General features: G+C 29.0%; 1 protein-coding gene across 1 annotated transcript; it reads right to left on the reverse strand.

Annotated features, from left to right (window-relative positions):
- Positions 1-368: 368 nt before the first annotated feature.
- On the reverse strand, positions 369-6362 carry LOC149565485 (F-box/kelch-repeat protein At1g80440-like). The gene is made up of 3 exons (XM_089816330.1): positions 6280-6362; positions 1097-1479; positions 369-1024 (listed from the first exon to the last, which is right to left on the reverse strand). The coding sequence occupies exons 1-3, from the start codon at positions 6360-6362 to the stop codon at positions 369-371; spliced, it is 1122 nt and encodes a 373-aa protein (XP_089672456.1).
- Positions 6363-24525: the final 18163 nt, after the last annotated feature.

The following is a 24525-nucleotide window of genomic DNA, read 5'->3' on the forward strand; positions in this document are numbered from 1 at the left end:
TGCAAATATTAGGAAGTGGTCCACGTTGATGCCTAGTTAGAGGGATGTACAGATATGTGGAGGGATGTGCCAAAATACTACCTCACAAATAGTACAACTAATTAAAAATTAGAAATGAAAATAAAAATTTCATTTGAATAGAAAAATCCAAAGAGACCATAGGATAAGGAAAAATTGATAGTGTTTAGATAACTAAATCTAGTTAGCATGAATCACAGCATATTCATTGCAAGAAGAAATCAAAGTTCATTCTACTTTTAATTTTCAAATAGAACTCAGCTTTGATAAAACCATTCCAAAAACAATAGTAGAGGGGTTTTTCAGTTCATGAAGGTTTAAAACACTGAAATCCATTTCACTTAAAAGAATTAGAGAGTGAGAGCTCCAATTGTAGGGATTATATCTGGGAGTTCTGTTGCAGACAATGTACTGATCAGAGTCCACTTCTCTTCTTTTCCTCCTTCTTCTGAAGGTTCAAATAAATAAAAAGCCTTAACATTTTGAAACCAACCTTCAATATCTATTGCTTCCTTATGGATGCAAACCATTAATATCTGTTGATTCCACATTGTGCCACCTAAAAATCTGTAGACTTGGGGAGGAAGCGTTCCTGCAATGCGGAATTGGTTTTCCACATAATTCCATTCTATAATTTCCCTATCCCATTCGTGATAAATCCGTCCAAATGTGGCAAAAGAAGGTTGCATACTGCCATCATAATAGCAATCGCATATGGCACTCCATTCCCCTGTGTTGGGATCATAGGCTTGTATATGCCCTTTCATGTGGCTCAACACATATAACTTGTCATCGATAAATACATTGTCACACTTACATTCGCTCCAAATAATTGGGGGAAGATACTCCCACTTTTCTTCCTCAATGTCATAAATTGCCGCTGTACACAATTCCTCGTCGTCACTGTCATATCCACCAGCAATGTAAATCAATCCTTTTGCTGAGTCCACGGAACAACTGAAATCAACTCTACAATCTGGAAGGTCGGGGCCTCGCTTCCATTTCCCTGAGACAAGAGAAACAATGTTATGATAAATACAAGTAAAAAGGGATACAAATGTTTAACAGGGGTACATACCAGAGGAAAAGTTGTAGATGACTAGTGCTTTATGAATTGTGAATTCTGGCACGCTGCTGAAAAGACCCGTGATGATCAATTTGTGGTTAACGGGAATACAGAAAGAGCAAGCTGAAAAATGTGGAAATTGAGGGGGAAATGGCGGTAGGGTTTCAATTGATTTTTGTAAAGGATCATAAAATTTTATTCTGCAGCCTTTATCATTTGTTATATCATCCCAACAAGGTAATATGATTAACTCCCCAAATCTCTTTCTATCTTGATAAAGCGATGGACTACATACAATATTTTTCCACCGTTTACAAACAAGGGCCATCGTGGGGTGTGAGGTTAATGGCACCCTCAACAAACACAGTCTGCCAACATCATCCAAAATTCTCTCTCTAAAATATTTTACTACTTTGAATGATATGAGTGAATAGATTTGACTATATTTATTCTCTTAATTGAATGGAATTTGGTTTCTTCTAAATATAGAACTTCTGTCTTATTCTATATTTATATTCAAAAAAGTAGTTATTAATTAAAAAAAGTCAACTTTTTTTTTATAATCAGTTGCATTCATATACTTCACTTTATTATTACGCCCAATGCGTTTCATATTTGAAAAGAACGAATTAAGATGAATCTCGGCACCCGCGCCAAAACGGAAGTAGATGGCAATAAAAATATATTCAATAAGATGTCAAAAGTGTGGAAAATTAACTTTTAAAGTATTTATGAATATTTGTAGTATATAATATTTATGAATAGAAATTATAATAATCTATAAATTTATTGGTCATATTTAGTGTAATTTAATATTTGCTTCATACTATTATGTAGTAGAATGTTCATCTGATTTAACAGTTCAGTTGTTCTTATCTTTTGAACACTAAAATAGTTCAAAATTTCTCACACGCACAACTAGTATACACATTTAAAATCTACTAAAAAATTAGATTGTATAAGTTAACAGTAAAATTACTTGTTTGTCAATGTTGTCATCGAAGTGTGTAATTATAAAGTTGGACATTAAAATTTTTATTCCTCTTCTCTTGCCACTTAGATGTTCTTATTATTCACTCCATCTAAATTTAAAGCAAGCAAAGTGTGGAGATTCTTCACCAAACTTGTTAGAAGATGCTCTATCAAAAAGTCATATTGTCATTTACATGATACTTTGTCTTTGCATGATTAACAAAATTAACTTCTTTTTCATTTTTGGTAAAAAAAATTTAAAAAATAAATACAGATATGAGATAGATCTAATTTTAATGACAATCATTTAAAATATATAGGAAAATGTTATCCACTCAATTGTTTTACTCTTTAAACAAACCCATCAAAATTATGATAAAAGAACCATTTCATAAAAAATTGAGAAATGTCCTAAGCATATCTTCCTCTACCCATTACAATATGCAATTTCGATTATGTTATTAGTATTTGATCTAATTTATTTATAATTTTTATTTTAACAAACAATGTTTATTCAAATTCAAACTTAGTCAATAAGCCCTTGGTCTACTGATGATAAGGGATGATTGACCATGTGGATGCATGCCCCTCAGTCCTTGGTCCTAAGCCTTTGTGCCTCATAGGTCACAACCCTCCATCAAAAAAATAAAATTCAAACTTACTTTATACAATTTTATTCAATAATTTGAAACTTTATAAATGTATACACATAAATAAATTTTTTATTATAAAAATATTTTTATTTATATAGATTAAAAACAAATAATAGATTTAACTCTATTTCTTTTCTTAATTAACTTTTAATTTCTTTTCTAAATTTTAAAAAAATTCAATTCATTTTTTATTTAGTTATTTATATTCATGAAATTTTTATTTATAATTTTTTTAAACTATATAAATATGAATATTTATATAAATAAAAAATAAATAATATAAGTAATAGATTTAATTCTACTTCTTTTTTAAATTGAAATTTTAATTTATATTTAGAACATGTGTCATTTTTATTTCTTTTCTTGTCTTTTACATTCATGAAATATTTTTCTCCTTTATTATTATAATTAATATAATTTTATTTTTTTAGTTTTGTTGATTCATATTTTAATAAAAATCTATTCATGATTTGTAGTTTTACTTTATAAATGTATACACATAAATAATTTTTTTTATTGTAAAAATATTTTTATTTATATAGATTAAAAACAAGTAATATATTTAATTTTATTTCTTTTCTTAATTGACTTTTAATTTTTTTTCTAAATATTAAAAAAAATTAATACATTTTTTATTTAGTTAGTTACATTCATGAATTTTTTTATTCATAAATATTTTTTAAGTATATAAATTAAAAATAAATAATATAAGTAATAGATTTAATTCTACTTCTTTTCTTAATTGAATTTTAATTTATATTTAAAACATGTGTCATTCTTTTTCTTTTCTTTTACATTCATGAATTTTTTTTCCCCTTTATTATTATAATTAGTTTAGCCAACAGGCTTTTTGTGGGAATCCCGAAAATTAAATTTTTGACAAAAAATTTGGAAGATTTTGGCCGAAAATTTGAAAATTCTTCCCGTTAATTATTTATCTGTCAGTTTTTATCTCCCTCCACTTTTAACTCTTGTTTTGATATTTATTAGTTGTTATCTCCACTTTTAACTATTGTTTTTCTTTTTTTATTTATTAGTTGTGATCTCCACATTAGCTCATGTTGTGGTCTATTCAGTTAACTTTTGATTTTTAAAATTGATTTAGATTTTAGTTTTTAAATATTTTTAAATTATTTTATATTAGTTTAATTTTTTCTTTAGATATTATTTTTTAGTTTCTATAATTTATTATTCAATATAATATTTATTAGACATTTTTTTTTGTATTTCTCTTATATATTTTTCATAAGAAAATTTTTGTTGGGTTTTTTCAAATGATTATTTTTTTTATATTTGATAAATTTAATTTAAATAAATAATATTTATTAATCTATTTAAAAGATTTTAGTTAATATTATGTTATTTAAATTAAAGATTATTAATAATCTAATTTGTTCACATAAGATTATAATTTAAATATCCACTTTTAACAATTGTTTTTCCTTTCTTATTTATTTAAAAAATAAGTACTTGTGATCTTCACATCAGATTATGTTGTGATCTTTATTTATTAAACTTTTGATTTTTTAAATTGATTTAGGTTTTAGTTTTTAAATTACTTTAAATTAATATTTTTATTAGTTTAGTTTTTTCTTTAAATATTGTTTTTTTAGTTTCTTAATTTATTTAGTCAATAAAATATTTGTTAAAGATGTCGCTATTTTTCATATCTTTTTTTTGTATTTCTCTTATTAATTTTTGGTAATAAATTTTTTGATGGGTTTTTTTTTAATGATTTTTTTTTCATATTTGGTAAATTGAATTTAATTGTAAAATATTGAATTATTCATGTTTCTTTAGTAATATTCAAATTTCTAAATATTGTAAATTTTATATCTATGTTTTAATCTTCAACTTTTTATTTTTGTATTTTTTATTTTTTTAAAACTTATATTTGCATTATTTAATGTTCATTCTACATTTTTCTCTTAAATCTCATCTCCCATTGGCGCACTCGTTGCATGTACAGAAGCGTGCGACTACTAGTATAATTTTTTTTTTGTTTTATTAATTCATATGTTCATGATTTGTAGTTATTTTTATTGTAATTCATTTTTTAATATTCTATAATTTAAATTATTTTATACTTAGTTGTATTTAGATTATTTTTATTGTGATTTATTAATTTTATTAATGATTAAAAATTTCATTATTTCAAAGTTTAATTTTAACAAATAATTTCATTTTTCATTAATAAATATTACTAGAGAAATATATGTATAGTTTAGGCATAGTAGGTTAGGCCACATATATAAGTACATAAGAGTGGAACTTAAGACCTATATGGAGGTCACCCCTGTTCACTAATAGACCACAAGTAAGCTCTCTTAATAAAAATAAAAATTAATATCTATAAAAAAATATAAAAAATTAATTTTGAATCACGTGCCAATAGTCACTACTAGAGAAAAGAATTGCACTATTGTTGTTGCAATAAAGCAAGACCATTCTATAGCGTAGAAGGTGCAACTACAATCAAATGTATGCATGGCTACACTATGCTTCATTATGTTTATCTTTAATACAAATTTTTAATTCTCATTTCTAAACTTTGATTATACATATAATTTTTTATATTAAAATTTTAAATTTCTTAAGATTATTTTAAAACCCATTTAAATTAAATATATATAAAAGTACTTTTATTGAATTATAATTAATGTATATAAATAATTTTTAAAAGTATCATAATGTTATATAGATTTTATTCTAAAATATTATGCTTGTACTGTAGACACCCAAAAATTGGCAAAGACTTAAATCATGTGATTTCAATCAATCAATGCAAATTAAAGAGAGAATCAAAAGAAACACAAAAGACTTTTAAATCAAAAATCACATCAGGTCATTAATCACCTATCAAATCAACAATCTACTTAAATCAACTTTAAAAAGAGGAAGAAAACAATTCAAATTCACAAAATAAAACTCAAAAAGAGAGGAAGGAAAAAGACAAAGTGTTGAAAATAAATCATTTATTAAACCAATAAAATCATTTTATCCTCACAAGATGAAAAATCTCTCTTTTACCATTTAAAAGAATTTGAAAAATCTTCATATTATCCTCAAAACCAAGTCTGTTAGACTCTTCCTCCTGGGCTCTTTCACTTTCACCCCTCGTCAAAAGTGAAAATCCTAGTTCTTACCCCAACCCCTTCTGAAATCCTATAAATAGGAGGGAAATCTAAGAGACAAAAGACCCAAGTTTTTATGCATCTGCACTATAGGCACATTTGCACTCATTATTCAACATTTTCTTTTAGCAATTTTATAGTATTGTTAGCATCATTTTGTATCATTTAGCATCATTTTGTGTCATTTAGCTTCATTTATTGCACATTTAGTTCATAGCATGATCATTTCAAGAGCATCTTTAAGAGTTGTATTTCACATATAATCTACATTTTAGTCATAGATCTTGCATTTTTCATTGTAGATATGCATTTTTAGCAATATCTCATTCTAGAACTGTCACTAAGATGCTAGTTTGAGAGCTATTTTAGCAGTTGTAGGGTGGAAGCACAAACTTGTGTGACCCTTTGTGATACCATAGCGTATTTTAGCCGTAACAGTTTTGGTTGGAACTGTTCCGGCCAGACCTGTTCCACTCGAACATACGTGGCGGTTTTCCGCATTGATGTGGCATGAACCATTTCGGCTAGAATAGTTAGGGCGAAAACCCTAATGACATAATAAAATCGTTGTAAACATCTTGCTGCTATGATTTTCACTGTTGCAGTTCTTGGGTTCCCGGAGAGAAGTTGGGGTGTTTCGGCCATAACAGGTAAGTGGTTTTTTTTCCCCATTTAAAAAAAAAATTTAACGTGTTTTTTGATTGGTAAATGTTAATTGTACTTAAACTAGTTTTTTACATATTTTGTGAGTGAAATATTTAGAATTGTTTTTTTAAATATATTTAAATTATTTAAATTAATTAAATTATTTTAGATTGTTTTAGAATGGTATTAAATTAATTTATTAGCAAAAATGTAGTTAAACATGAGGTAAAAACGTAGAAAACATTAATTGAAAGTGTAGAAAAACATTAGGTAAAAATATAGAAAAATATTAGGTAAAAATGTGAAAAATATTAGTTAGAAAATGTAGAAAGACATGAGGTAAAAATGTAGAAAAACATTAGTAAAAAATGTAGCAAAACTTTAGGGCACATTGTTCAGTTTCTAACATAACCTAATGGATCTAGGTGAAACAATAATCACTTATGGTGAAATTAATTTTGACATTAAATACACCTTCTAACATAACCCTATATTAACTACAATCATAACCTATACCACATTCTAAACATAACATAGGCACTTTACTAATCGAATGAACCACACTTAGATATTCACGATGTTCATTTTAACAACTAGTTATTGTTAGGTAATAATGAGTCTTACATTACCAAACAACACATTAAGATCACATATGATACATTTTTAGGTACGTTATCCATACATGTGTGTCTAATAGGTCATATGTACTATTTTTTATAGGTTCTAATAAGTCTTAATATGTATTATTAGGACATAATAGGTCTTATTAGGTAATGATGATTCTTACATTACCATATGACACATAACAACCTCTTATGATACATTTCTAAGTATTTTTATCCATATATATGTTAAGGGGACCTGGGGACTCCTACTAGGTCATTATGTCTGTTGTAGGTTCTAATAGGTATTCATATGTTTACTAGCACATAATAGGTATTGTTAGGTAATAACTAGTCTTACATTACCAAACAACACATTAAGATCACTTATGATATGTTTTTCGGTACGTTATCCATACATGTGTGTCTTAAGGGGACATAGGAGTTGTAATAGGTCATACTATTTTTTATAAGTTCTAATAAGTCTTAATATGTATTATCAAGATTTTATAGGTCTTATTAGGTAATGATGATTCTTACATTACCAAATGACACATAACGACCTCTTATGATACATTTCTAGGTATTTTTATCCATATATATGTTAAGGGGACCTAGGGACTCTTACTAGGTCATTATGTTTGTTATAGGTTCTAATAGGTATTCATATGTTTACTAGCACATAATAGGTATTGTTAGGTAATAATGAGTCTTACATTACCAAACAACACATTAAGATCACTTATGATACGTTTTTCGGTATGTTATCCATACATGCGTGTCTTAAGGGGATATAGGAGTCATAACAGGTCATACTATTTTTTATAAGTTCTAATAAGTCTTAATATGTATTATTAGGATATAATAGGTCTTATTAGGTAATGATGATTCTTACATTACCAAATGAGACATAACGACCTCTTATGATACATTTCTAAGTATTTTTATCTATATATATGTGTGTGTGTGTGTGTGTGTGTGTGCGTGTGTGTGTGTGTTAAGGGGACCTAGGGACTCCTACTAGGTCATTATGTCTATTGTAGGTTCTAATAGGTATTCATATGTTTACTAGCACATAATAGACTGACCTTACTATCAACCTGAATAAAACTACATCCCATTTACTTTATTAACATTCTTAACTCTAATTCAAACACATAAATTAAGTCATGAGTTCTAAATTGTAAACTAACATTTGCTTACTAAACTCATTTACTTATCTGTTAACAAATTTTTCTATCCCTGTATCCTAACTCTCATCTACACTCCCCATAATCATCAAAGCATTTACATCAAAATCTAGAATTTAGTCAAAAATTATATATTTTTATTGCATATACACATGTGTACACTTAGTTATCATTTAACCAATAAATTTTATTTTTTTTATCACATATACAAACGTACATGTACGAATATTTATTTTTCACATTTTCATCAGCACGTTACAATGTACATTAGATATGGTCTTTAAGATAATTTGTTTAAAAATACATACATGTTACATGATTGAATAACACCATACATTTAATGTTGTGTATTTATATATACGTGTGTTTCAAATTAAATTTAACTTTTAATTATTTTAATTTAAATACACTTGTATGTTTATATTTGTATATATATGATTGTGCAAATCTCTAGATATTTATCACTCTTGCAGCTTCACATTCATATCCTCGTATTTATATTCATATATACATTATGGCATCTGGTTCTGGGGATCGTGCTCCTGCATCCTCAGGGGATGCCAATGTCTGTGGTCGAGGTCAAAGTGTTGAGTTTGGTACAACACGCAAATCAACCTCCTCCACTCAAGATAGACAACAATTATTTAGAGATACAGTTGTGAGGTTATCTCGTGCTATGCAGATTTTGGATACCTCGCTTTCCTCTTCTACCACCCTCCCTAATAGGGAGACGGTCACATCGATGCGAGAGGAGTTATTTTGTATGATTCAGACCATTGAATCATACAACCCTTTTGATGATATGAGCATTGAGACATTTTATTCTTCTTTATCTCACAATGTCACTGGCACTATGAAGTATAGACAGATTGACACTGAGGTTTCCACCGGCATACGATGAAGTGTACTGATCCACTCATCGCACCATTGATGTATCCTCATTGGTTGGCCACTCATCATAGATGGCCACAGAAGGATGAGTTCCCTCTATATTTCTGCCAACAATTGTTTGTAGATTTTCATTTACACTACAATGTTGACTATATAGATTATCCTAGGCATGTTGGGCAGAGTCAGGGGAGACTTTTTGATAGATTTAGACCCACGGACACCCTTGCGCCCATTAACAAATGGGCAATGGTGGGTCCAAACCTTTTGGTTATGTTGAGAGGTCCACAAATGGCTATTGCAGGCAAGAGTGTTCCTGATGACACAATTAGGACATAGATTTTTTCGAGCATCGCCACCGTCGCCACACAATTACATGAGATTTCTTCTAATTGGTGTGGTAGATATATGTTACGGTCTCAAAGTACCACTCCCACAGCTGCATCATCTAGCGCACCTGTTGATGATGATTATGGAGTTGCAGACATACCTTCTCCAGTAGACATTTCTATAGTCTTAGAGGTAGATGCATTGCATTGTTTGGCATCATATTTAGCATCTGATCTTTGAGATGCATATCGAGCATTATCTACACTCATAGGGATTCCACTTCATGACATGAGCTCTCAGATTAGTCATATTTTCTCCTGTATAACAGTCCTAGAGGATTCATAGAGGTAGGAGGACATTCCTGCACCTTCTACTACTCCTGCTACTACACAAGCGTAGACTACAACACCAGTCCTAGCTACTCAGGACCCTACAACACCCCCCCCACTCAGGATGTCAGTGCTAGATAGCCTCATCTATTTACCTCCATGTTTTCAGATCAGGGCCGCACTATTGACTTGGACGCTGATACTAGTTTTTCATTGCATGATTCAAATATCAGTCAGATCGATAGAGCATTACATAATGCTACGATAAATATCTCTATATGTTTAAATTTATTTTTATTATGGTAAATAATATGTCTATATGTTTAAATTTATGTATATGTGTGTGTTTGTGTATGTGTTATAGGGTTTGAGTGATAGTATGTTACGTTTTGTTGATCTGCAGACATTGACAGATCCTACACGTCATGAGTCCTAGGTATGTTACAATTTAAATATATATATTTGATTTACATAAATGTAGATCTTGATATAATTTGTCTGCAAACATAATTAAATGGTCCATGTTATCATTTGACAGGGTTTAGATGCAACTGATAGACCCATTTGGGGACAAGGCCCAAGATCAGGAGGGGGGATGTAGTTGATTATCATATGTGGCCTTTTATTTTATTACACGTACATGTTATGTCCAAATACATGTTTATATGGACACTTTGATGTTTTATATGTTATTTTTAGATACATGTTTATATGGGTCACACTTTGATGTTTTATATGTTATTTCTAGATACATGTTTATATCATGGACACTAAATGATGTTTTATATGTTATTTCCATCTATACATGTTTATATGGAGATTTTGATGTTTCATATATGTTATTTCCAGACATTTGATACATGATCTATTTTTATACATTTGATATGAGTACATTACATTCTCCAGATATATGTACATGTATGTTATTGATCTTTTAATGTACACGTGTATCTTATTGATCTTTTAATGTCTTAATATTTTATGTAACTTATGTATGTGTTATGAACATGTTTCTGTATATGTTATTCATCTTAATGCCTTAATCTAAGTGTAATTAACTATATAATTTTAATGGTCCATGTACATAAGAATATAACATATACATGTACATAAGAACATATAAAGACTGTGATCACCTAGAGAAAGAATGCATGAACTACAACATTTAATTAATAAAAGTTAATAAATGTATATGTATATGTTTTCAATATTCATGTTTATAAATACATGTTACTTTTTTTAATGCCTTAATTTAAGTTTAATTAACTATACTTAATGACATGTCTTAATATAAGTATAATTAAGTTCTATATATTTAATCTAAGTATAATTAACTATATTTAATGACATCTGTCAAGTAAAATTAACTATATATTTAATCAAAACTATAATTAACTATAATTAACTATATTTAATGACATGCCTTAATCTAAGTATAATTAACTATATTTAATGACATGCCTTAATTAACTATAATTAACTATATTTAATCTAATTATATTTAATGTCTTAATTCACTCTATTTAATGACATGTCTTAATTAACTATATATTTAATCTAACTATATGTAATGTCTTAATTAACTCTATTTAATGGCATGTCTTAATTAACTATATTTAATCTAACTATAATTAACTATATTTAATGGCATGTCTTAATCTAAGTATAATTAACTATATTTAATGACATACATTCTTAATTAATTATAATTAACAACATTTAATTAATAAAATATAATGTATGTAATATGTAACATAGTTCATATAACATATACATGTAAGAACATATAAAGAGTATGACCTAAAGAATGCATGTTACAATATTTAATTAATAAAAGTTAATACATGCAAGAACATAATGATTATATACAAACATAAAGAATGTATCATATAAGAACATATAAAGATTATATGTACATAAATACATAACAACATTAACAATCATATGTAAGAAAACATAAACAATGTACATATAAATACATACAAATACTAAAGGAGTTGTCTTAAGGAGAGGTCAAGTAAAAGGTGGTACTAAGGGGATGTTCTAATAGGTGGTATTAAGGGGAGGTCCTAAGAGATTGTCTTAAGGGGAGGTCCTAAGAGGTGGTCTTAAATGAGATATCCATGTCGAATTTAAATAAAAATAACAAAACATGTCTAATTTTGCATATCCAAGATAAATGATCCAATGTATAAAAATTTATAAAACAAATATCCTGTCAATATTAAATATGAAAATATAAGAGCTATACAGGCATAGCTCAACTAGATCTCCACAATAAGTACATAGGTAAACTAGAGCTCCACAAACAATGTATTGTTAGGATCCTCTCTACTTTTTATTATCTCTAGAAGTTTTTCACATTCTTCAATAGGCAATTTCTACTTTTGATTTCCACGATGTCCTCTTCTTTGTATTGCTTCAAATTGTAATTTGGTTTCTATAACATGGTTACTATAATGTAAAACCTTTCCTCCATGCTTGTATTCAATAAATTCAATACCACTATCAATTACCCTTGTTTGTTGATAATACGTTCCTTCAATAACAACTAATCCAATTAGATATGACTGATAATTAGCATCTATAGTTCCTTCTAGCAACTTGTGTTTTGCTTTTGTGCATCTTAAAAGATAATAGTCCACATTTTCCACATAATCTAGTAAAGCTTGAACTGCAAAAATATCTCCTGCATGTATATAAAAATATAGATAAATATAAATTAATTTTAAAACAATATACATGTATATTAATTTATATATATGTATATATGCACACAAACCTGCCATCACTAAATCAGAAATGCGCTCATAATTAGCTAAATATACAGGATGATGAATGTCAATGTCAATGTCAATATCTTCAAAAGGAGGCTTTCTAACTATCTCCTTCAAATCCCAATGTGAAACATATCCATTCACAATATTTTCACATGCACTCACTAGATTGTCCTTAATGCAGTCATCACAAAAACATGTTTTCTCTCTTACTTTAATTACTGGAGGTTTATGGTTTCCTGTAGTCATCACTTGATGGAAACTTCTAATACTAGGAATCATTTGACAATTGTAAGGATTAGATCGATCTATATTTGTTACAAATACAAAAAATAATTATCATATTTCAAAATAAATATTTAATTAAAAACTCACCTTGATTTGAAAAATACTTTAAAAATAAATATAACTTAGTTCACCTTTCACCTCCCAAAAGTAACACTTATTGTCTTCAGTATCTTGAGTAGCAAAATGAACTTTGCACCATTCAACAATTTGATTTGCGCTCTCTATCCTATTCCCTGTATGTACATACAATATGTATGTATATATATAATTTAAAATATATGCTACTAGAGTATTAAACATGCACATTTAAAAAATGCATATATTTACCTACAAGTTCATGTTGTCGAAGCACATGTTTTATACATGCTCCTCCATCATGCTCCCCTTTTCCGTGTCCACTTTCAAAGAAATTCCATAAAAACCTAACATTGGTTCTAGCATGTTGCATTGCTAACCAATTAAATGCTTTTGCAAATTTGAATTGTCCTGTGAACATGAAACAAGATAAGTATCTACAATTATTCGTGTACATATATCAAATAGAAATAGACATGTCCAAATAAATATAAGTTAAAATAAAGTTAAATAAATGTTTCACTTCATGTATACTAACCTGCACATCCATTAGACGAAATCTAGTGCTCTGAAACATTTATTCCACAATTTTTGAGATCTTCAGATAACATTGCAAAACAATGAGCTACATAACTTCTATCATGAACTCTATCATCACTAATATGGAAATGAACCTCTTTGATGATGATGTATTCATTTTCATCCAATCTTGCTATCTGATCCACCTCAAATTGTGCATGTCTATAAGTCACTTGCACAAATATTGCAACTTGTTCAGAATGATAATATTGGCCTTGAAGCTCTGTATGAGGTGCAAATGTATAATTCTCTAAAAAATCTACAACTGAAAGTATACAACCAGGTGGAAAACAATTTTTAGAATCACGAAACTATTTAGCTTGCCATCGTGCACTATGACAATGTTGGATATGTGGATATATCAATGGATGAAACTTGGTCATGAACTCATCATAATGCAATTCACTCTCCTTCAATACATTTTTTTTGGATTCGTCTCCTCTCTTATTTTGGTATGTCTCATATTCATATCTCATCCATGAAACTAGTGTGGATTCATTAATATTCTCAACTTGCATAATTTCAAAAAATTTGCGTAAATCTCCACAATCTTTACACTGATTTTTGATGCATTGCACTTTGAATTTGTTTGAATCTTCTAATTTATCACATAATATGGACCTCACAAATTGTGTTGTACTGCTAGGGATGACCAAATTAGGATCAAGTACTGCCATAACTTTTTCAAATGATTGCAAGTGTAGACCAAATTACACATGATTTCTACAACAACAAGTTTCACGCATCTTATTTATGCGTACAAAGGAAGGACGTAAACTCTCAAACATTCTCTGACATATTTTAACATTTGAAAATTCTTGTTTGAATGTTTGAAATAATTCACTTTGAGTTATATCTATGAAATGTTTTCGATGTTCAATTTTTGCCCCTGTTGCTTGATCTTTAATTTGTATAGTATCACGCCTGTTGGAAGAAACACGAGAATGTGTGGTCCACAATTCAATAAATTTTCTTTTTACATCTTTAGAAATCTTGTCTTTTCAAGGAACTCTACAAATATTCACCCAGTTATTCTCAATGTTATCATCTAGCATATTTCTCCTCTTGATGTATCTATGGACAGTTCTTCTAGATATATGTAGTTCATTAGAAATTTGACGTACCTATTTTCTATGTGTCAATTTTCTACTAGATATAGTAGTTATCAATGCTCTACGTGCATTACTCAAATCACCTCCTCGAGTTGTGTTGTCAATTTTGTTATAATCATTTTGCAAGTTTTCAACTATTGTTTTATTAATATTATGCACATGGCTTTTCCTGTTATCAACACCCAACAACTGCAAAATAGGTCTCATATAATTTCTCCTAAATAACTTGACAAATAATTGTGCCTATCCAAATATACTTTTATCCTTGAAATATTCATCCCACATGTTCTGACAATGCTTTTTGATAGTGTTATCATTTATCATATCTTTAGATGGAATTTGGTTAAAAAGTAGTTCTTCATCCAAATCCATCAAATTTTTTATGCTTTCTAATTTGTCTCTATCAATAGAACTACCAATTTCTTCCTCTTCATCACTTTCATTTTCTTCATGAATCTCATCCTGTGCAGGAATTTCAGTAGTTTGGTTTGGATTATGTTTTGTATGGCCTTTCATTTTGTCATCTCTTATTCTATCATATTTCCTTGATCTTTTTCTTTTACTACCCATTGAATACTTCAATCTATAGAAACAAAAATAAATAATTTAGATTTCACTAAATATCGTCTAATGGTTCAATATAGAATACATAAAAATAAAAATAAGTAGATGAGAAAAAAGCACCTTCAAAATATTCGATCCTTTGCAATATTGATTAAATCCGTAGAATAGTTGCTGAAAATTCCTTCAAAATTAATTATTTTTCGAAAATCCTCTTTCAATTTTCATTGTTCTATATATTGAATTTTAAAAAAAATGAAAAAACAACTTTATTTTATATCAAACAATGACAGTAACCGCTAGTGGTTTAATCGATAGGGTTTTGGTCGAAACTGTTTCGATCGAAATAGTTACGGGCGAAATAGTTACGGCCGAAACTATCTGTGTGGCATCCTATGTGGTAACCAAACAAGCAAAAATTAGAACTTCTGTAAACATCTCACTTTGAAGGCCAATTCGATCTACTAAATTGATTTTTTTTTAAAAACTAAAAATATACCTTTGTAGGTCTTGAAGTCATAATTATGATCATATAATTTTTTTAAAATTTTGATTATGAATAATATATTATAATTTGAAAATATTACAAGTAGGTATCTTAAGATTTAGGAAGATGTTTGTTCAAAAATAAGAAAAAAATAGTAAATCATGTTAAAAAATTATTATTGTTGAATGCTACACTAGAGGAGAGAGTCTTCTTCAAGAATATGTAATTTGTTTTAAAAAAATGTAGATTTGATGGAAAAAGTTTGATGAGAGAAAAAAATTGTCAATTTCTGATAACTTCGACTTTGACCAATTAAAACTTCAAAAATATTAACCCAATTTCAATTTTTCTTTTTTGGTGCACTAGGTATACATGTCAACTCTAACATATTCCAAAATCAAACCAAAATATGAACATTTGCATATATTTGTTTGATGGAAAAAAAACTCTATATTTTTAATATTTAAAAAAAATTCAAAAATACACTTTAAAAATTCAAAAAAAAAAAAAAAAATTTCACTCAATTTTCTTTAAAAAATTATAGCCATAAACTTCATCCAATTTTACACATTTCATTAGTTTACATCATCTTCAAATTCTAAACACAAATGCCACTTTTATGTCATTAAAGTTGAAGAGTTTAAATTCTGATATCACTTTTCCTTTATAAAAGGTGACACAAGTTTGTGCTTTTACCCTGTAGTTAGGGGGATATGAGACGATTGTAGAGATTACATTCTGTTGATGATATCTTTTGTCTAGTATAGTTTGTCATCAGTCCATTTGCTTTCTACAGTAAGGTTTCATGAATACATGTTTTTACCACGTACATGCACTTATATTTTGATTGGTGGGCTAGAAGGTTTATTCAACTATAAGTATTAGGGCACCTCATCTAATGTTATAAAAAATTTGACACACTTAATATTAATATTTGAGGTACGAAAAAATAATTCTAAATACTCAATGTTGATAGTGGATCTGCTTTGCCCCGAAAAATGGCAAGAATTTCAGAAGTTGTGTATCAAGTGAATAAGTCAACATTTCTTAGATTTGTAAATCATTCCTTTTTTGGAAAACACTGACTTCAACAATCAGCGGAAAATAAATTTTTCCCTAATAAGGGTTCAGCTTTTTCTTAGTCAACATATAAGCAACAAGAAGATAGGCTGAAAGGAAAATAGACAATCCCCTGAATTTTGATCAGCAACAGGTTTGCAGCTTTAAACAAAAATCATTCAATATCAAACACATTTAGTGCCCTGGTTAAACAACATGAAGCTAGGGATAGGAAGATGATAAAGCTAAATAAAGATCCATGCAGAAATAACAATGGGTGACAAGTTGTAATTTCAAATAGGAATCAAAGAAGAAACAAATCACAACAAAAAAAGAGGCCAATGATGGAAGAAAATAAAAATCACTAGAAACAACCCACCCAAATTATCAAACTAGTAGAGGAAGAAAAGCAAATGGAAAAATCGGTAACTTTTTTAGTAAAAGCAGACAAAAATTGTAAACAAGCAATATATAAACCTACCAAATTTTTTGAAGCTAACTATATTCCGCTAGGGTAGAAACATCAACAAGAAAACTCAAAAAAAGTACTTAGGGTTTCTGAGAAAAAATCTATATACCACCACATAAAAGGGAGAATGGTATTACAGATTATACAACGCTGCCAACAAGTAAAAGTAGTATGATAGCCCCATCACCAGACAAGGTAAAGGTAACTAATTGCTATAATTGTTCTAATATATTGATCATTAGTGATAGCGACACAGAAGAAAAGTGGAAAGAATGTTCAAAGCTAGGAGTATATGTTTATTAGAGTGGACCAGACAAACATTTATCAAAATTAACAAAGAAATTAGAGAAGATTTGCAAACAACAGGTAAGTATTAGTACTTCCTCAAAATCATCAATTTATATCATTGCAAAATAAAGAAATTAGAAATAAAATACTTTCGATATGAAAATTCTATTATAAAGGGCATGTAGTTAAATTTCAAACTTGGATACCTAATTGGAATGATGAAAAAGAGCATATGATACCAACTTGGTATGAATGTAATAATCTTCCAATAGAAATTAAACATTTATATTCATGATTCAAAATAGGTAAATAAATTGGTACACTTATAGGTATAGACTCAGAGTATGACAAAACCAATAAAGTTAAATTTCTAATAGATGAGGAACCAAACCAAAAAATGATTAGGAGAAAATAGATTATAACAAATAGATCCATTTATGAGATTGAATTTAAGGAATATGAAGGGGAAATTAAATGAATTATTAAAACAAATCTAGAAATTGATCATAATATGTCAACCATAGAGGAATCCTTTAGAAGTATTAGAATAAAGATGAGGGAACAGAAGATTAAGGCAATTAATAAGGAAAAATTAGATGAAAGGAAAAATTGTGAGCAGAGCACACAAATAGAAAATACACCTATAGTAAAAAATAGTAAAGAAAAAAGTCAACTAGAATGTTCAGAAGTACTAGAATAGAGAACCGAAGGTATACACAAGGAATGACAATAGTAACAACATGTAAAGAATGCAATATTTGTCACAAGGAGAAAGATAACTTGAAAGAAATAGAAAGAAGCATTAAAGAATGGTATAAAATGACACATGAGATTAGATTATTACAGGTGGACAGTGAAGATCAGGCTATGTTAGGAGAACAATGATCATAAAATTGTTAAAGTCAATGATTAGTTCGAAGTGGTATATGGAAGGTACAATGTTCTCTCATGTGAAGCCGTATAAATTGCTCTCAACTTGCAATTAGTTCATGAGATTTAGATGGTAGGAATGAGAACATTCAAAATCAATCTACTATTTAAAAATTAGGTCAAAGAAATAACTTAAATTATTTTTTAAATGATAATTTTGTATAAGATTAATGTCTTATGAAATAGTAGCTTGACAATGAACTTATTAGATAGAGATCCTTAGCTTCAAGCCTAGAAGAATGTTATTTTTTAAATTATGAGTGATCAAACATTAAATTGTAATATTTTTCTAGCTAATTCTATTATCTTGCATTTATTCTTTTGTGTGATAAGTGAATGGTTTTTTTAATTTAAATTTATTAATGACATCTTAAATATTAAATGATATATTTTATTAAATGTATATATACTTTTGTTATTTCTAAGGGGAAATGTAAAATATAATTAATCCCTACATTACAAAGTAGTATTTACTATATATATATATATTTTAAATTTCATGGGTTATTGAAAATTTGGTATATTACAGGAACTACAATTATGGCCTTGCTGGAAAGGCCGTAGGATTCAATGGTCTTAAGCGTCCTGAGATGGTATCCAAAAAACCTATGATTGCTTTTAAAACTGCTCTTTGGTTTTGGACTACTACTCAACCTCCTAAGCCATCTTGCCATGATGTTATTATTGGGAAGTATGTTTCACCTTCTAGTGATTTGAAAGAGAATAGATTGCTTGGTTTTGGACTTACAACTAATATTATCAATGGTGGGCTTGAGTGTGGGAAGGGAAAAGATGATCAAGTGGCTGATAGAATTGGGTTCTACAAGAGATATTCTACAATATTAAATGTTGATCCAGGACAAAATTTTGATTGTGGTGATCAAAAGAGTTTTACTTAAATTTTATAGTTAGAAGTCATTGCATAACTAGTATAAGTTTAAGATTCATAATAATCTATTGAAATCAATATATATATTTTTGACTAGAAAGTTTGTGATGGCAATTTTTATTTGTTGTTGAATATTTGAATTTTGCACCTAATAAAATATAGTATTTCATTTTATCCATGTTTATTTCATAAGGACATTTTATCATAATAAATCTATGTTTCTAGGGAAAAGGATGACCTAAAAGTAGTGAGATGAAGATTAAATGTGTTAATATTCTCCCCATAGGCACCACAACTAGAGGGACTCATCCTTGAGATAATTTATAGATAAAAGGATGTATTTGGCCTTGTTTAGCTATTCATCCCTAAACTATCAAGGAAAAAAAAAATTCTCACATTCTCATATATAATTAAGTTTATAATTTGAATAAAAGCTTATGTTGTACTAAAATAAATAAAATGAAATAAAGATAGAAAGTGGAAAAGGAAGTACATTTTAGACTTTCATAGAATTGTCTTAATGTAATTTAAAAACATTAAAAAATATATTATTTGAAAAAAAGGTACTATAAAAGTCATTATGGCCTTGAAGGAAATAATTAGGAATTGTTGACAAGAAATTCTACAAATTTCATTAGGGGTGTGCTCATTTGGCATTAATTAGGCTTGTTGCTCACAAATCCCTAACATGGTTTGGAAAGTAAAAGAATCTAAAAATAAAATTAATTTAAATTTTAGAGAATTAAATAAAGATTAAAATTGAATATAGTAAAATTATAAAAATAATAGAGTACTTTAATAGATATTTCATACATTATTTGGTAGACAATGCTTTATAAAGAATAAGAATTTATTACAAGGACAACACATAAATTAGGTCAACCATTCATTAATAAAATTATAAAAATAATAGAGTACTTTAATAGATATTTCATACATTATTTAGTAGACAATACTTTATAAAGAATAAGAATTTATTACAAGGACAACACATAAATTAGGTCAACCGTTCATTAATAATGAATTAATTCATTGGAAAAAAAAATCGAGAACACTAATTAAGAATTCCTACTCATAATCAAATTTTCATGAATTATAAACTTGAATGAATAAATCAAATGTAAAAACCTACATAAGAAATAAAAAAGATAGGTTACTACATCAAACTTTAATGATACATGTGTTAGCTATTATAGCCCATATTTAAGCCATAGCATAAATCATGTACAAGACTCAAGAGTTTGTAAATAGAATTAGTATTTTGAGGCCAAAATTATATAACTCAAGTTAAACATAATATAAATCTTGTACAAAATACTAACCTATATGAAAAAAGATTATAAACCTATTTGAAAGAGTTATAGATGTGTATGCGTGTGCATTCAAATTATAGATGTGTGTGTGTGTGTCTGATTTGTTTCTAACTAATGGAGCCAACTTGATCTAAATTGAAATTGGTATTCTATATCATTATAGGTACCTTTGATTCTAAAAATATACAATGGAAACCAAGGTTATGAGAGTTCCAAAAATAGAATATCAAACACTCAATCTATAATTTTGTTTCTTAGAATGAGTTTTTAAGATTGATAAAATTTATAATTCAAAGTCAAAATATTCTTGGTAATAACCTCCAACTTTTTCTAATTGATCTCATGATGGAATATTCAAGAAATAAATGTTTTCTTCTTGAATGAGATACAAGAATGTACAATTCATTTAAACCTCAATGTTCAATACATTAATAATGAATTAGATTTTGAATCATCTAAATTAAATTAATACCATTAAGCTACATGAGTGATAATATGGAACTCTTAATGAAACCCAAACTTTTTTTTCATCAACAGAGAAAATAACTGACTTATTTATTATTATTTTAAGAAGGTTTTGATCTAAAAAAGAATATATATCTTTCAATGTACTATGTTGGATACCTAAGTTGTAAACATATTTGGCATTACAAAAATATATCAATTTATGGAAATGTAATATATTTATATATAAAGTGTAATGAATGCCAAGATTACTATGTGATGCATTAAATAATATGTTTGACAACTTAATATTCAATATTTTTAACTATAAAATGTACATAGTGATGCAAAACTTGTTAGATTTTGTCATGTGTGGTTGTCATTGATGTTATTATTCGAGAGTAGTATTGATTCTTGTATTCAATGATAGAGATAACCTATAGAGGTTGTTAGAATAATTATTGTTACATACTCAATCTTGGCATTGAGTATGTTATTTTTCATCCAAACTTTTTACAGAAGTTTATTTTGTATAGTTGACAATAGATCTTAATTCAATAATATACTTATTGTGGTTTCACAATGCATGCCCTATTTTGTGAATTTACAAAAATAGGGACTCATTTTCTCACTTGTTGCATCTTTGGTCCTTTTTTCTTTAGTTTCCTTTTCTTTCTTGATGCGTCATATTATGTGTACTTTTGAGTGTTCCTGATAGTTTGGTTTGGTCTCAGGAAGGCCTTGTCAGCCCCTTTTAGTCTCTTGTATTTTTAGAGTTTCATATTTGTCAAATTTTCTTCCATTTTTCCTTAGTTTTTCTAAGATCACTTTTTCTTTAGAATTTTAGAGTTATCAAAGTTTTAGATCATCAAACGTTTGATAACCTTGATTCTCTAAGTTTCTCTTTCACTTTTCTCATTTAATGCAAGTATCAAACTTTTCATACATCTAATGTTTGACATATTTGATACTCTAGGTGGTTTATTCCTTCCATTTTTTGTCTTTTTTTTTGGTCTTGTTAGTTTCTCATATTTTCAAATTTGTTAGCATCCAAAAACTCCAATATCTCTAAGTTTGAAGTCTTTTGTTTAACTAGGTTTTCTCAAAGTTTTGGAGTCTAAAACTCTGAAGTTTGGTCTTGACGGTTAACGTCATCCTAAAATTTTCCTATAAAAAGGCATACATCTTTATTTTTTCATCATTTTCATTCTTTTTTCCTTTGATTTTTGCATATTTTGTGCTTTGAATCTTCTGTATATGCATGCTTGGTTGTATTGATTTCATCTTCTTTTGCATTGAAGAATGGTTATATCTTTACAGGGATTTTCCTCTAGTCTAGTCAGATTTATTTGTGCCATTCAATCTCCAAGCATTTTCATAAGTATTATGAGTTTCATCTTATCTTTTTATTCCCTAGGGTTTGATCTGGGGGTCTAGTTTTCTTCCTTTGTGGTGTCAAATCCTTCAATTTTGTAAGCGTCATCTTGAGGCCTTACTATATTTGGGTATTTTTTTGAGTCATCGTTGGTGGTTAATATTTTATTTTGGATTCATTTGTAATTTCAATTTAGTATCTTAGTTAGAGATCATGGTCTCTAGTACTTTTTAATGTATCTTTTATCTTCTAACTTTTAGGGTTCATAGACCTTTGAAAGTTCTGTGACTTATTTGAGAAAGAGATTTTAAACCAGAGCTCATAATGTATAACTGTTTTAGAATCTAATTATATATAAAAAAAAATGTTAAAAAGCATTTTTATTATCAATAGTTTAAATCATATTCAATGATTCATCAAGTTTTTTGTACTTTTTTCAGAAAGATAATGTAAACTTACATTCTGAAATTGAAACTTTTATTCAGTCAAAACAATATCACTTTAACTTTATTGGTGATGGTGCTCTGGACAACATCAAATTTGGGCTCGTATTATCACTCATAAATATTTTCATGGTGCTGATCCTTGCTCTGTTTCTGCACTTCCTCTTGAAGGTCGTGGCTCAATGCTTTGGCATACTTTGAAGACAGGTGCGATGTTGGTGAAGAAAGGTCTGTTTGGGATATGTAAAGGAGGTTCTTAGGATTTGTTTTGGTCTGATGCTTGGGATGGATTCCCTTCCATTTTATCCGTGTACCCTAATCTTTAGTCTCTTTGTGACTCTTTTCTTGCCGCTGGATGGGATAAAGTGGCTCATTACAAGACTCCTTATCAATTGGGACATATTGTTGGTAACAGATGGAAGCATTCTTCTGATTGGCCTCCTAGAGGTACAAACAGGGATCGTTAGGAGCTTTCTCAAATTTTGGCCTCTAGAGAGTCTTCCTCTTTGCTTGGTCTAGATGTTTTGGCTTGGGGCGGTACCTTGTCTAGTAAATATCATGTCTCTGCTGGATATCAGGAGATAACTAGGCAATTATTTGGGGATGCTAAGGTCCCTGGTGGAAGCAAGTTTGGAATAAAGTTTCTTGGTCCAAGTGCAATTTTTTCATGTGGCTAGTGGCTCACAACCGTTGTCTTACCTAGGATAATCTTTGTAAACAGGGATTTTAGGGCCCCTCTTATTGTGTTTTGTGTGGTAATAAAGAGGAGTTTGTCTCCCATCTATTTTTCCATTGCTCCTATTCTACTCAGATATGGCACCTTTGGTGGAGCGCTTGGGGTTTCTCTTGTAGGCATGCTTCCTCTTTGCCTGAGTTCTGGGCCCGCTTAGGCAGTGCTCCCTCCAAGTCTTCTTCTCTCCATGTTACTTGGATTGCTGGCCCATCTTTCATGCTTTGGCATATCTGGTTGGAGAGGAATCGTTGCATATTCCAAGATGCTCGGCTTGGTGTTTTGCATCTTTGGTGGAAGATATCACATTCTCTTCAAGAAACTATTCATGTGAAGTGTGAGCTTGATGGGGGTATGGATCCGATTGATCTTGCTATCTGTAATTGCCTCAATTTTCATCTTCAGGATGGGGCTGCAGCTCAAAGATTTCCTTCTGTGTCCAGGTAGCTTCACCATCAGAGGAAGGGTCGGGTTAACCAAGATGGGCATTGGACTCCTTCTCCCTGTGGAGTTCTGAAAATTAACACTGATGGTTCTTCCCGTGGGAATCCTGGCCCTGCTGGTACTAGGGGAGTGGCTCGTTGTAGTTCTGGGAATGTTAAATTTTTCTTCTCAGTTCATAAGGGTACTTTCTTTCTTTGCAGGAGCTTGAGGATGTTAGTTGGCAGCTGACCACTGTTGTTAAGCAGATTATTCTCTTCTCTACCTCTTTCCAGTTCATTAGGTTCACGTATATTCCTCGTGAATGGAACAGGCCTGTTGATTGTTTAGCCAAATGGGCTTCTAGTCATGATCTGGGTTGGAATATTAGGGATAGGAGGCAACTGTCCTTTGAGATGGTGCAAGAATTTGATGATCTTGTTGCTTAGGATCGAACTC

The sequence above is a fragment of the Cupressus sempervirens genome, chromosome 3 (assembly GCF_028749045.1).
Source record: "Cupressus sempervirens isolate cs-2001-9-10 chromosome 3, ASM2874904v1, whole genome shotgun sequence".
Taxonomy (NCBI): domain Eukaryota; kingdom Viridiplantae; phylum Streptophyta; class Pinopsida; order Cupressales; family Cupressaceae; genus Cupressus; species Cupressus sempervirens.

What these genes read in the sequence shown, in the direction of transcription:
- LOC149565485 (XM_089816330.1), bottom strand. Translation starts at nt 6,362, where the DNA reads ATGGTTCATGCCACATCAATGCGGAAAACCGCCACGTATGTTCGAGTG. An exon ending in GAACAGTTCCAACCAAAACT is followed by an intron (nt 1,480 to 6,279) that starts GTTACGGCTAAA and finishes AAAATATTTTAG; the next exon opens with AGAGAGAATTTTGGATGATG. An exon ending in CATCTACAACTTTTCCTCTG is followed by an intron (nt 1,025 to 1,096) that starts GTATGTACCCCT and finishes CTCTTGTCTCAG; the next exon opens with GGAAATGGAAGCGAGGCCCC.